We start from the raw sequence: 12,836 nt of genomic DNA, 5'->3' as shown, positions 1-12,836 counted from the left end.
TACCCATCCTGGAAAGAACTGGCATTGTACTAAAATACAAAAAACATTTTCCCCCCCCAGTATTGGCATAAAGGATGTTTCCATTGTGAAGTCTGCAAGATGGCTCTCAACATGAACAACTACAAAGGCTATGAAAAGAGGCCCTATTGTAACGCGTAAGTATTGTCCAAAAGACATGCCAGGTGTGGCACAAGTGAGTGGACCTGCCTGTTCTGAAGAATGGACTCTCTGTGCCACCCGGGCGGGGCAGCAGCCAATTACCTGTTTATGCCACATACTCTGGGGCCGTGTACTCGGTTGAAGGTCATTGCATTTGTCTTTCTAATGTGCAGGGTGATGTGTGTCTTCAGTCAGGGTCACAGTGCTGCAGAGTTGGGGACATTTGTTAGAAGCGGCAGAACTTACTGCAAATGTGTGGGCTCTGAAGTGCATGTCAGATAGATTTCCATTTTAATCACTTCCGTTTTCATTTTTAACCATAGGAGGTTGCCATACTGCACGTTTCTATCGGAATCTAGCTGCTCCAGAAAGAGGTCTAACTCAGATGGTCTTAGCTGAGACCACTCTGTATACATCCTGGAGCTTAAACAGGGAACCAAAGAACTGAGTCGTGGGTCTTTCCTGCCGGTTCGGAGTAGGTCTGTTGGTGGGGAGCAAAGAAGGCAAGCTCTCTTTGCAGAATTTTCTGTAGGTATGCTTCTAGCCTATAATAATAGCAATTAGCTAGCATTTATACAGCGCTTACCATGTGCTAGGCCCTCTTCTAAGCTCTTTATGCATCCTGACTCATTTACTCTGTACAGACCCTATGACTATTATTATCCCCATTTGACAGACAAAGAAATGGCAGCCTGGAGAGGATAAGCCGCAGGAAGTGGCTCAGATCACTTCTAGAGGCTGCGAAGGCTCCTGGGAGTGTTATCATAGACAGTAAATTTTTGTTAAACCATTGTAATGTAGTCATACACCTCTGGTGAGGAACTTAGAAAGTCTCTTTGTGTCTCCCTCCACGCCTAGCTTACTGCTTACATATAGATCAGAAACTTTGAAAACATCAGAAAATGGAGACATTGAACAGAATTTGGGCCTCTCTTGCATAAGGGAAGTCCACAGATGTTACCCAAACTTATTGATGTTTTCAACACTTCTCTACCATACTTCTTGCTAGGATAATGAGAAGCAAAGTGAGATTTCAGTGTCATGGTCTCCTGCTCCTCTTAAAGAGAAGTATAAGTGATTGGTTAAAGATCAAAGGCAGGCAGCAGTAACTAGAAGGGGAAGGGCCCACTTAAACCATAAGCAGGATAATGGTTCTTTGGTTAAAGGAAAGTGAACCATTCTCCCTATTTGTATTCTAGCTCCTGGCCTGATTCGATCAGGCTTTAATGGGCCATGCCAGGACTCTTTATAGCTCCACAGCCTGGGGTTAAACCTGGAGGACTGGGAGGGGAAGAGGAAAGACAGAAGAGAATGAAAAGAAGGGGAGAACAACAATTATATAATGTAAATATTACATTGAATGAGAAAAAGAAAAGTTGAAAATAAAAGCACATAAAAAAGAGGTACAACCAAGGTGGAGCCTTTGACTGCATTGGGCCTCTTGAAAATTTAGTGCTTACTGCTTAGTTTCAATTAGGGCCAATGAAAAAGAATTTCAGATTCTGTAGGAAGTAATGGATGGCTGGTTTGCACTCTGACTTAATAGTGAACTAGTGCCCAGAACCTTTGAGATTTGGACCTCAAACAAAAAAGGCCACTTTTTGTAGGTAGGAAGCATTTAGCTATGTTGTTTCAGAGATCTGTTTTATTTTTAACTAGAGTCCCAGTGCACAAATTCATGCACTAGTGGGGTCCTTCAGCCTGGCCTGTGGGATCAGGCTGAAACCGGCTCTCTAACATCTTCTGAGGGGTCCTGTATTGCGAGAGGGTGCAGGCCAGGCCAAGGGACCCTGCCAGTGCACTATTGGGGCCCAGGAGGGATGCAGAAGGTTGGCCAGTGGGGAGGGGTGCTGGGAGGGCTCCTGGGTGTGTCTGACCCATCTTGCTTAGTCCCGATTGGCCGGACCCCAGCATCAAGCTCACCTACTGGTCAGAGCATCTGCCTCCTGGTGGTCAGTGCATGTCATAGTGATTGGTTGAGTGGCCTTATAATCTCATTAGCATATTATGCTTTGATTGGTTAAATGGCTGACCAGCCAACCAGCCATTTAGCCTATTAGGTTTTTATTATATAGGATACTTCAGTTATCTGTAAATCAAATGCTTACACATGTTCTCTCAAAAAATTATCATATAATTCCAGAACTTGGTTATTTGGTTTTAATTTTTGAGTAGCATCTCAGATTTTTTTGCTTAATATTGAACCTGGTAGTCTCCTTATTAAACAATTCATCCTTAGTGGCTGAAAAAGTAGAGTTGATGGTTTAAATTAGTTTAATTTAGCTTTAAGTTCATGTCCTATGCTATCTCCAAAGAACAGAGCCTGACTAAGTATTGATAGATTCTGTCTGTTGTGAAGGTCCCTGGCTACCAGACCCCTGTTCCCACCCCTTCATCTTTCCGAGCGCACAGATTGCCATGCAAACTTGCTGGTCAGAGTAGCTTACCCTCTGGGGATCCTGATGCCTTTCTCTAATTCAGGTGGAGTGTGTCAATCAGCTGTTCTCTATGGTCTTGGCCAGAAGGGCTGCCGGGATTTCTCTGGGTATTTAGTGGTGGAAAATTGATTCTCTGAAGCATACTGCTACTGAAAAATGAAACATCCTATGGCCATGTAAAGCAGTGTTTTATCCGTACCTAGTTTGGTTCGGGCCTCAGTACACAGTAAGTGAAAATGACTATTCTCTTTCCTCTGAAACTTTGTAGTGCGAAAATGTTCATGTATACAAAATGGTTGGAAGAATAGTACAATGAACATCTGTATACTCTCCACTGAAAGTCAACTGTTATTAACATTTTACCCTATATGTTTCCTATACATATCTATTTATACATACAAGCACTTTTTATTTATTTACTTATTATTTTTAGTACTTTTTAAAATGGTTGGTTCATTTGTCAGTTTCATGCACCAGTGAGTTTCATTCATCCAGATATGTCATTCCTAAAAATTCATCATGCATGCACTAAGAATAAGGATATTTTCTTAAAGAACCATAGAACCATTATCACACCTCAGAAAATTAACAAAAATTTCACAATATCTAATATTCTGTTTATGTTCACATTTCCTCCATTGTCCTAAGAATGCCTTTTTCAGTTGTTTTTCTTAACAACCAGAATCCAATCAAGGTTCATACTTTACATTTAGTTGTTATGAAAATGACAACTTTTCTTGGTGATTGAATATTGAATATTCTCTAATCTTTGCCTTCATTTCCATTGACTTATATAACCTCTCAGAGTTTTCAGAAAGAGGATTTACATAACATTTTTTATGAAAATAACATACATATTTAGCTAAAGAACCTTTAAAATAGATATTAAGAATATGCTTAAAAATTTAAAAGCATAAACATAGACAGTTAGGATTATGTTAAGAAAACACAAAGGCTTTTTATTTTAATTGATACCTGAGGGCATTTTAAAAAATGGAGTCAAGTAGTGAGTATTTTCTTCAGTTTAAATTTGTTGCTTATTTATATTCTCATGTGTTTAGAGAAGAAACAAGTTTGCAGTTTGATTTCTGCAAAGGAGAACATGTATGAAATATAATTTACATAATATTTAAATTTTGATCTTTTGATAGAATGATCAAAGCATAGTACACACTGGATGTGATGTTGGGCATAATGCACATTTAGTTCCCAGTGCAGCAGTGCACACTATTAAAATATTTAAAACAAACTAGGCTCCTTGAGTACGTGCCATGTTTTCACAAGTCTTTATGTTTCATAAGCAGGCAATGGATTCCTGAGCATACTCAGGATTTTTTTCATCATGGTACTTGCAAAGAAAAGAAGACTCGGCAATATTTTTATTGCTGAGGTGCTGAGAAAATAACACCAGATGATTAGACAAAACACGTTGCTCACATTTGTATGTGGATTTATATGCCAAGTTAAACTATAAAGGTTTTGCTATCCTACAAGCCACACAGTGAATGTAAACCCCAAGGCCATTTGTAAAACAAATTATTTAATTTCTCAAGTGTAACAGTCAAAATTACATTTATTGTGCGTTTGTGAAAAATACATCAGGTCCTTAAAATTTTCTGAGAAATATTACCACTTAGCGGTAACAATGCCAATGATTGGCCAGTTAATGTACTGTCACCAAAGGTCACACTATTTTAGGTCATGGGTGGGACCAGTTAATGATGGCATGTATTTAGTAGGACTCTGCCACTAATTTCCCTGGGCCATCGCTTGTGTGGAAAGTTTTTGGGGCTGAAATTTTGTCCTGACTTGCCCTCTTTGATATACCTTGTGTTTTGTAAGTGTATCTTTACTTATGGGGCTGAAAGAATACAAATATCTGTGCCAAATATGTTTAGTCATCCTTCCAAATAAGATTCCCTCTCACCAAGTAGTTCAACTTACTATAATTATGAAAGGCTTTACAAATAAAACAGCGGAAGCTGTGCATCGTGTTTACTTTTGCTCTGCCTGTGTTAGTGTTTCATCTTGTGACTATTTGTTGACTATTGACAGGTCGGAAGAAGCTGAGCTAGATGCTCTCATTAGGAGCCCCCAGAACGGTCAGTGCCGGTCAGCCAGCCTGTGTTGAGAGTGATTATGCCAGTGCTCCACTAGCTCTCCTTTACCTCTTCTCCGCTGGTCACTCCTTGTTAGAGCCTTTGCTAAGGGTTGCTAAGGGAATTAAGTTTAAGCCTGAGAGTTTTTCCGCCACATATTTCCCTGGTTTCTTTCTAGGCCTCCCAAGCCTGGTTTTGTAACACTGTAAGGATTTGAGTTATCTCAAGGGGACTTATGAAATTCTTGCTATTATGTTAGCTTTAATTACTTAAGAACTTCTCATGAAAGGCCCTACGGTGCAATTGGAGTTCTGAAGAAACACAGACCTGGGTTTGAATACGGGCTTCATCGTGTCTTTCTGAGCAAGTCTCCTGATCGCTAAGCTTCACTTGTGAAATGGGAATTCTAATGCTTACCCGTAAGGCTGTGTGAGGATTGGTAGGACAGTATGTGTCAGGCAAGGTTCCGGGCCAGGTTCTGGCTCACAGCAGACCTTCTCAGTAGATAGCCGTGCCCTTAATCCCTCAAGGGTACTTTTTTAAGGGAAAAGAGGGTGGAAGGGAGAAGAGGAAGTATATCAGAGAAATGATAGTCACTCCTACTTAAAAGGTTAATGCCAGTGTTTTTAAACTGTGGGTTGCCACCCTTTAGAGTAGGGGTGTCGAACTCAATCAGAGAAGGGGCCAAAATCTAAAATCTAGCCTAAATCGCGGGCCGAATGGTTTACTGAACAGTCATAAACTGTCATTTTGATGGAAACGCAGCGGAGTGCAGTGATGACAGCGCGGTGCGGGCCACATTGCAAGGCCTGGCGGGACGGATTTGGCCCGCAAGCCTTGTGTTTGACACATGTGCTTTAGAGGGTTGTTTTTTCAAAGTGAAAGGGCGAGAAGGAGAGAGGAGAGTAAAAAAGAGAGAGGGAGGGAAGCAGGGAGATGTAGGTAGGTGGATACTATTGATAGTAGATACATAGAGACTATCAGAGTACCTTTGAGCAGTGAAGAGTCTTGTTTTGGCAAACGTGTTTTCTTTTAGTCATATGTGTGAATGTGTACTGGACTGTGGTGTAAAAAGCTGGAGAAACACTAGTTGTCTCCATCTCCTTACCTCCACACTGAAAGCTGATGGTAAGGACAGTGCTGTGTGCAGTCAGTTCACGAATGCAGAGAGCCACTGCTTTCACACTGTCTGGGCCAGCCACACCGTCAGCCGCCAGAACGCTCACCGTCCTATACAGGAACCACAGGTTTATCTGGCTGTCCCTTCTCTCTTTAGGTGGCTCTGAGGGTACCTGTATTGCCCATCCCAGCATCCCCGGAGCCTGGCACTGAGGTTCAGTAGAGTTGAGCTACATCAGTGAGTGTGAGGGTTGTGCTGCATCTCAGAGTGTGGTCACTCCTAGTCCCGACTCCCCCCCCCCCCCCCCCCCCCCCAATCCCCGTTCAGAGTGCTCACCAGCCTGTTTCTTCTGGGGAGGTCAACAGAGGGGTGACCTGGAGAAGCTGGCTGGAGTGTAGGTTTTGAGAGCTGAGTAGTGGTCCAGTGTCTGGGTTTTGCAGAGTCTGCACACCCAGGGGGAAAGTCTTCCCCTGACAGGAGAGGCTCACTTTGCCAACCCGTAGTGAAGGTGGCGGAATTTCCTCTCCCTGCTTTCAGGCTCAAAGTATGATATCTCCCGAAAAGATTACTTATTGATTCTCATCTATTTTCTTCTGAGTTTAATTATAATCTGTAAAATAGGACAATGATTTCTACCTAACAGGAACTTTATAGAAATTAAATGGGGGGAAACTTGTAAGCCTTAGCACATCCAATGACACCTATTAGGTACCCAAATGTTAGTCCCCTCTCTTATTTATAATGAATTGAAAGTTGCTGCCTCATGTTTCCCCCTTAAAGAGAGGAAAAATTGTTGTCACATTGTTAAAAGTGACAGAGTTTCTATGGAAGAGTATTGTGGTAGGTCGGAGTTTTAGTTAGGGTCAATTATTATATAATACGTCCGGCTTCACTTTTTAGTTACATGTCACACAGAAAAAATTTGACCTTTTGCTTCTTGACATAGCCCTGAGAAGATAGGATGATGACAGTTTTGTTAGTGTTGTTAAAATTGGATGATTGAAAGTGAGGAAGGAGACACTTCATTTGAACAAAACAAAAAAGGCTCTAGTGTATATATATTTATATATGCAAAATAATTTGACTCTCAGTTACCTTACTGAATCATGGATGAATTTTGGTGTCTTTTGAAGTCATCACAGGAGACCACATTTACAAATCACGTACTGGGCTCTGTCACATTGGGAATGTTTGAGAAAGGTGTCTTCAATGCGTAGTTTTCCCCTGTGATGACGTATCTATTATGGAATGATGTCAGATTAGACAAGACCTGGAGATGAAACACAGCAAATATCTCCTGCACCACAGTGAAATGCAAGGTTAATACAAGATATAGATGTGGGTGCTTAAAGGGATATTGATTATGTGTCAGGGGCTTGTGTAAGAGAGCATTTCGGTATGTCTTCTTTAAACGTTTTCAGATGAGTGCTCTACAAAGGATGTTGGTTCTGGGCAATGTCAGGAGGGAGAGGGAAGCAGACACATCCACACCTGACACCTTCGTCCTCCAGAGCCCTGGCCCCTCACAGCTCTGTCTCTAGGGGAACAGAAAGGGGAACAGAAAGTCAATTTTTCACCTTCTGTACTTCTATAGTTAGGATTATTAACAAGACCTGAGCTTTTAGCAGAGTGAGAAGTGGTATCCACAATAATATTTATGAGCCGAGTACCCAGAACATTTAAAGGACTCAGTAAAAGGATTATTATTGATTCTACAGGTCTGTTTATGAATAAAACGGTTCTTCAGCCTCTCCCATCAAACCCAGCTATGGGGCACAGGCTGAACCAGCAGACAGGAAGTTGTGAGAAGGACAGGTTTGAAGGGCAAGGATTGTTAGTTCCAACACTGGAAACCCAGTATTAATTTTATCTCTGGTCTTAGTGGAGTCCTTTGTGTTCAGCTCTTGTTTACTTTCCCACACTCTCTGTTGATCCATTCCCAGTGAATTCTAGGAGGAGTTAGGGAAAAAACTAGTGGGATGTGTGCGCTTTTGACTAGTATGGGATCGATAAGTCGACTGGTGATCTGCCATGCTTGTGCCTGAGCGCAGCAGTCTAAAAGCCACTCAGACAAAAAGTCCTTGATTAGCTTCCCTGCTGCTCATTTCCCATCAAGGGCAGGTGTACGCCAACCTCAGAGAGCGTGGAGAAATGGGGTGGCCAGAGGACTGGGATGCGGAGTTTGAGGGTTGTCTGCTGGTATTGGAATTAGTCTTTTTTTATTTTATTTTAACCTGCAGCCTTTTGGTATATGGGCTTGATGCTCCAAGCCCCTAGGCCAGGGCTGAATTTGGCCTTTAAATGTTACTTTATTATCTGTTAATTGGTCAAGAGTGTGAACACCGCCAAATTCAGGCAGGAGCGTCAAGAACAGTGCCGTGTTTGGATGTCTGTGCCAGCCCCTCCTGGCTACTCTTCCCATCATCCACCCCAGATCCAGGCCTCATGCGTCTCCGTCATCTTCTACCTCCCCTCCTCTCTGTCCCCATCCCCACTATTCATTTCCTCTGTCCTCGCCCTTGTTCAGGCTCTCCTGTCATATTTGGCTAGTGATCCGACCCCTGTCCCCTGACCGGTCTTCCTGTTCTAGTCTTTCTCTTTTGGAATGCTTTTCCTGCCACCACCGTTACCTTTCGAAATCACGGTTCTGGTCACATTGCCTCTGATGGTTCCCAGTGCCTACAAAAACATCAGGTTTCTGACAGAACCGGAGGCCTTTCACAATCTGTCTTCCTCTCCCACTCTCGTCTGTGCTTCTCCTGTTCAGCCACTGGCCTGCCGGCTCTGGTCCTTTGTCAGGCTTCTTAACCCACGCCTTACTCTTCGCCTGTAACATGGGCACAGTGATAGGCTTCATCAGGTAAGTCCAGCACAGTGTCAGGCACATAGGAAGGAGTGAATAAAAATGAGATATAATTCTTGTTCTTGTTAAACTTGACCCAGTAATTCGACCTTTGACTCACACTGCTCTCCTGCCTCCTGCCCTTCCCTCTTTTGAAGTTACGTTTATCTTTAAGGAACGGCGTTGACCGCCTTAGCGAAGCTAGGCTGAATCTCGCAGTTACTGCACTCTCTCTTCCTGCGCCCTCATTGTGGTTTTTACACCTCAATGACATCACTTATCAAAAAGCCCACCTTGGGCTGCACCTACGTTTGCTTACCCCGGTGAGGCAGTTTCTTGTTGGGACTGGACAGAGGCAGCTCTTTACCTAGGGTTGGAGGTAGGGTGGGGGTCGGGAGGTCCAGTCAGCTGCAAGAGCTTTGCTTCTTAAAAGGATTATTTCTGTCCTGGGTTTAAGGAGTTGAGAATGGGGCTTGCCAATGCAGTTCTAACACTGGCCACGTGGAATTAGCGCCAGCTTCACAAATTAATGAAGGCTGTAATCCCTATAAGACAGACCACACTTCAGATGCCAGACACAAGTTCAGGCGTTCCCAGACCAACCCCAGTTCTGACCAACTGGTTACAAATTTGGGGGTTCCCACCACCCATTCAGATTTGATAACTTAGCTAGAATAACTCACAGAATTTAGGGGAGTACTTTACGTAAGATTATTGTCTTACTCTAAGGCACATATGTCAAACACAAGGCCCGCGGGCCAAATCCGTCCCGCCAGGCCTTGCAATGTGGCCTGCACCGCGCTGTCATCACTGCACTCCGCTGCGTTTCCATCACAATGACAGTTTATAACTGTTCAGTAAACCATTCGGCCCGCAATTTAGGCTGGATTTTAGATTTTGGCCCCTTCTCTGATTGAGTTTGACACCCCTACTCTAAGGGATACAAATCAGGACTATGCAAGTGAGGAGACACATAAGGCAAGGTCTGGGAAGGTCCTGGACATAGCATTTCCCTACCCTGGCCCCATGGAGTCAGGCAGGATGTGTCTTGCTACACATTGATGTGTTACCACCCAGGAATCTCTATTGAGCTTTGGTGTCCAGAGTTTTTATTGGGGTCTCATTGTGCAGGCATGATGACTTATTAGTCATGGGTATTCAATCTCCAAGGCCCCCCCCCCCCCCCCCCGCTTCCTCCCCCCGCCCCCATTCCCTTGTACAAAAGGTCCATGGATATCATCCAAAGCCTCAACCCTCTACTCACATGATTTGCAGAATGGCCAGCCCCATCTTGCTAGCATTATTACTCAAGTATGGGCCAAGGGGCACATGAATGACCAAGATATTTTCAATTACTTGGGAAATCCCAACTCTTTAGAGCAAGTTTCAGGAACCAGGGACAAATGCTAGTCCAATTTATTATTAAACAACAGGCGTGTTTCTCACTGTTGTCATCATGTGTACAGTTTGAACTGTTGACACATGAGTCTTCGTATCTCATTATGATAAGAATGATGATCTAAAATCTACCATATCTAGCTGGTCGATCAATAGGAGTTGGGCATGACATATGGACAGTTTGCTGCCTGCACATAAGAGGTGGGTAGGAGGACCTATTTGTGGAAGGACCCTGGATGTAACTCTCAAGATTTGTTTTTTATACATAAGCAGGTCTTTCCTATTAACAAATTGTATTCTTGAGGGTAGGAATGGTCCCTCTTGCCTTTTATCCTCCAGCACCCGCTGTGTGTTCAGTACATGTCCCCTGGACGAAGCGCATTGCCCAGCAGGCTTTGTGGGGCACAGTGAGCTCCGTGGGCTGTCCGAGCCAACAGCACAGCCTCAGGCATCCTAGCCGAGAGCAGACTCACTGAGAGGAACAGACTTGTCTTTCTCTGAGGACCCATGTGGGATCCTGACTGATGCTGGCTGTCCTGGGACTGATAATACCCATGAACAATAGCTACCACTTCCTCTGGTTAGGTGAAATATTGACATTTATGGCTAGATTATTGGTCACAGACATGCCCCTGGATAAAAGATGACAAGAATAATAGGGTCCACAAAGGCAGTTTGTAAAAATCACTTTGTTACAATGATGTTTATCCAAGTCTTAGGTGTAAATCCTATGTTTGAGACGTCACGCCATGTGCAGAGCCATATATTTCTTTTTTCACTGGAAATAAGTATGCTTTTTTTATTTATTGGAGATAAGTTTGCTTTATTTATGTCCTGAATTTGGTTTTCTTGAGTGACTTTCTTCAGTGCTGTTGTCTTTCTACCCAACTTCCAGGACTTCTGAATCAATTGGGCAGAGTCAGTGTTTCTCCTCTGCCCTGCTCCTGTCCGCCCCCCTCCACCACCCTTCCCTCCCTCCTCCCCAGGTCTTTTCTTTTGCCATTGACATAGTTCTTTGATTTTCTTAAAATTAAGTGGAATTCTATTTTAAAATTTCTAGATGCTCAAGGCACATAATAATTAAGGGTTATTCCTGTCAGGAATAGAAACACTATATCTGAACAGTTCTTTCTCAGAGGCTGATGAAGAAGAAAACTCTTGCGTAGAGGGTTTGCCCCTGTATTTTTTTTTTTAAATGGTAGTTACATAATATCAGGTTTAATTGGCCAGGAGTCAGGAACGGTTTATTTGTGTGCCCCCGGTGCCATGTGTACCTGAGGAGCTGTGTGGTGAGGTAAGCACCTGTAACTTGTGCACAGGGGCAGCTGCCCAGAAGTGCCCTGAAGAGTGACAGTTGTTGAAAGCAAAGCTATTGTATTTTTCTTGGTACAGTGATGGTATATATAACATGCACTGAATAAACACGTGTAGATTGATTTTAAAAGAACATTATTTTTTAGAGAGTGGAAGGGATGGAGAGAGATAGGGAGAGAGAAACATTGACATGAGCAAGACACATCGATTGGTTGCCTTCCACACATGCTCCGACCGGGGTCAGACATCCAGCCTCCAACTGGCATCAAACTCCGTGACCCTTCAGTCTGCAAGCCAGTGCTCTCTATCCTCTGAGCCAAACCAGCTAGGGCAACAATACTTTGAGTGAGACACAGCAGTCCTTTATTGGCTAGCAAGCCTCCTCCTCTGGCATCTTTCCCTGGTGTACACTTTCTCTGGTGGGTCAGGAGAGTTTGTGTCTCAGGACTAAAAAATTAATGCCCTAACAGGAAAAAATAGGTGTTAACATAAAAGAAGTGCCTGAATGGAGGAAGGAACAAGTAATCCTCATCGGAGACCAACAGGGGAATGTTGATGATCTCGTCCATCTGTACCAAGGTCTTCTAGACACTAAAAAAAGTTTGTAAGATCCAGAAATATCGCCAGTGTGTTGTGTAGACAGGCTGAGAACTAAATTCTGGCAGTGGAGGGGTTTGCTATGCTAAAAGAAAAGAGAATATGTCTGATAGGTGGGTCCATGTATAGAAGGAAGGAAACTTGAAGGTGAAAAAATGATGAAGAACATTTGGGTGAGAATGAAATGAAGGAGAAACAGAAAAGGCACCACTACAGGTCAGACTGAGCAGTTCACGAAGATAGAAAACATAACTGAAGAATCTCAGTGCGTTTACACTTTGGCCCAGCGACTTTGGTTAGGGGAGGCTTTGCTGCTGAAAGTGTAAAACAGGGTATCAGGTGATTTTTTATTTTATTTTGCTTTGCTTTTGTTTATAGCGTTACTGTTCCAAGCTTCTTTAGACTTAATGTGGAAAATAAGGAAGGGTTAGCTAGTGATGTAGTAGTTGTAAAGACTTTCAGTAGGTGGTCTTTCATCAGAGTAAAAAAAAGGAATAAACAAGACCTTAAGAAAGTCTATTAAGAGTGTATGTGCTTATTTTGCTTAGCCTGATACTCTCAAGATTCACCTATGTTGCTGCAACTGGCAGTATTTCATCTTTTCTTATTCCTGCATAGTAGTCCATTGGGTATATGTACCACATCTTCTTTATCCCATCATCTATCAAAGGACACTCAGGTTGTTTCTATGTCTTACCTACTGTGAATAATACTAAGGGGGAACATACGGTACAGATGTCTAGATGAATAAATATTTTCAAATACCAAGAAGAGTGATGTGGGGTATAAAACAGAAAGCAACAAACAAACAAATGAAATAAACAAACAAATTTATAGACATGGAAGACAATATGGTGATCACTAGAGGA

At 42.9% G+C, this 12,836-nt stretch overlaps 1 protein-coding gene across 2 annotated transcripts in view; it reads left to right on the top strand.

Annotated features, from left to right (window-relative positions):
* Positions 1–12,836, top strand: part of NEBL (nebulette) — a 364,126-nt gene that overhangs the window by 1,629 nt on the left and 349,661 nt on the right. For both annotated transcript variants that reach the window (XM_045587984.1, XM_036459604.2), the window contains exon 2: positions 61–155. In XM_045587984.1, coding sequence (XP_045443940.1) covers positions 61–155 — 95 coding nt within the window. The remainder of the gene's footprint in view (positions 1–60; positions 156–12,836) is intronic.

The sequence above is a fragment of the Pipistrellus kuhlii genome, unplaced genomic scaffold (genome assembly GCF_014108245.1).
Source record: "Pipistrellus kuhlii isolate mPipKuh1 unplaced genomic scaffold, mPipKuh1.p scaffold_m20_p_1, whole genome shotgun sequence".
NCBI classification, from domain to species: domain Eukaryota; kingdom Metazoa; phylum Chordata; class Mammalia; order Chiroptera; family Vespertilionidae; genus Pipistrellus; species Pipistrellus kuhlii.
This window is presented reverse-complemented; position numbering and strand designations above follow the sequence as displayed.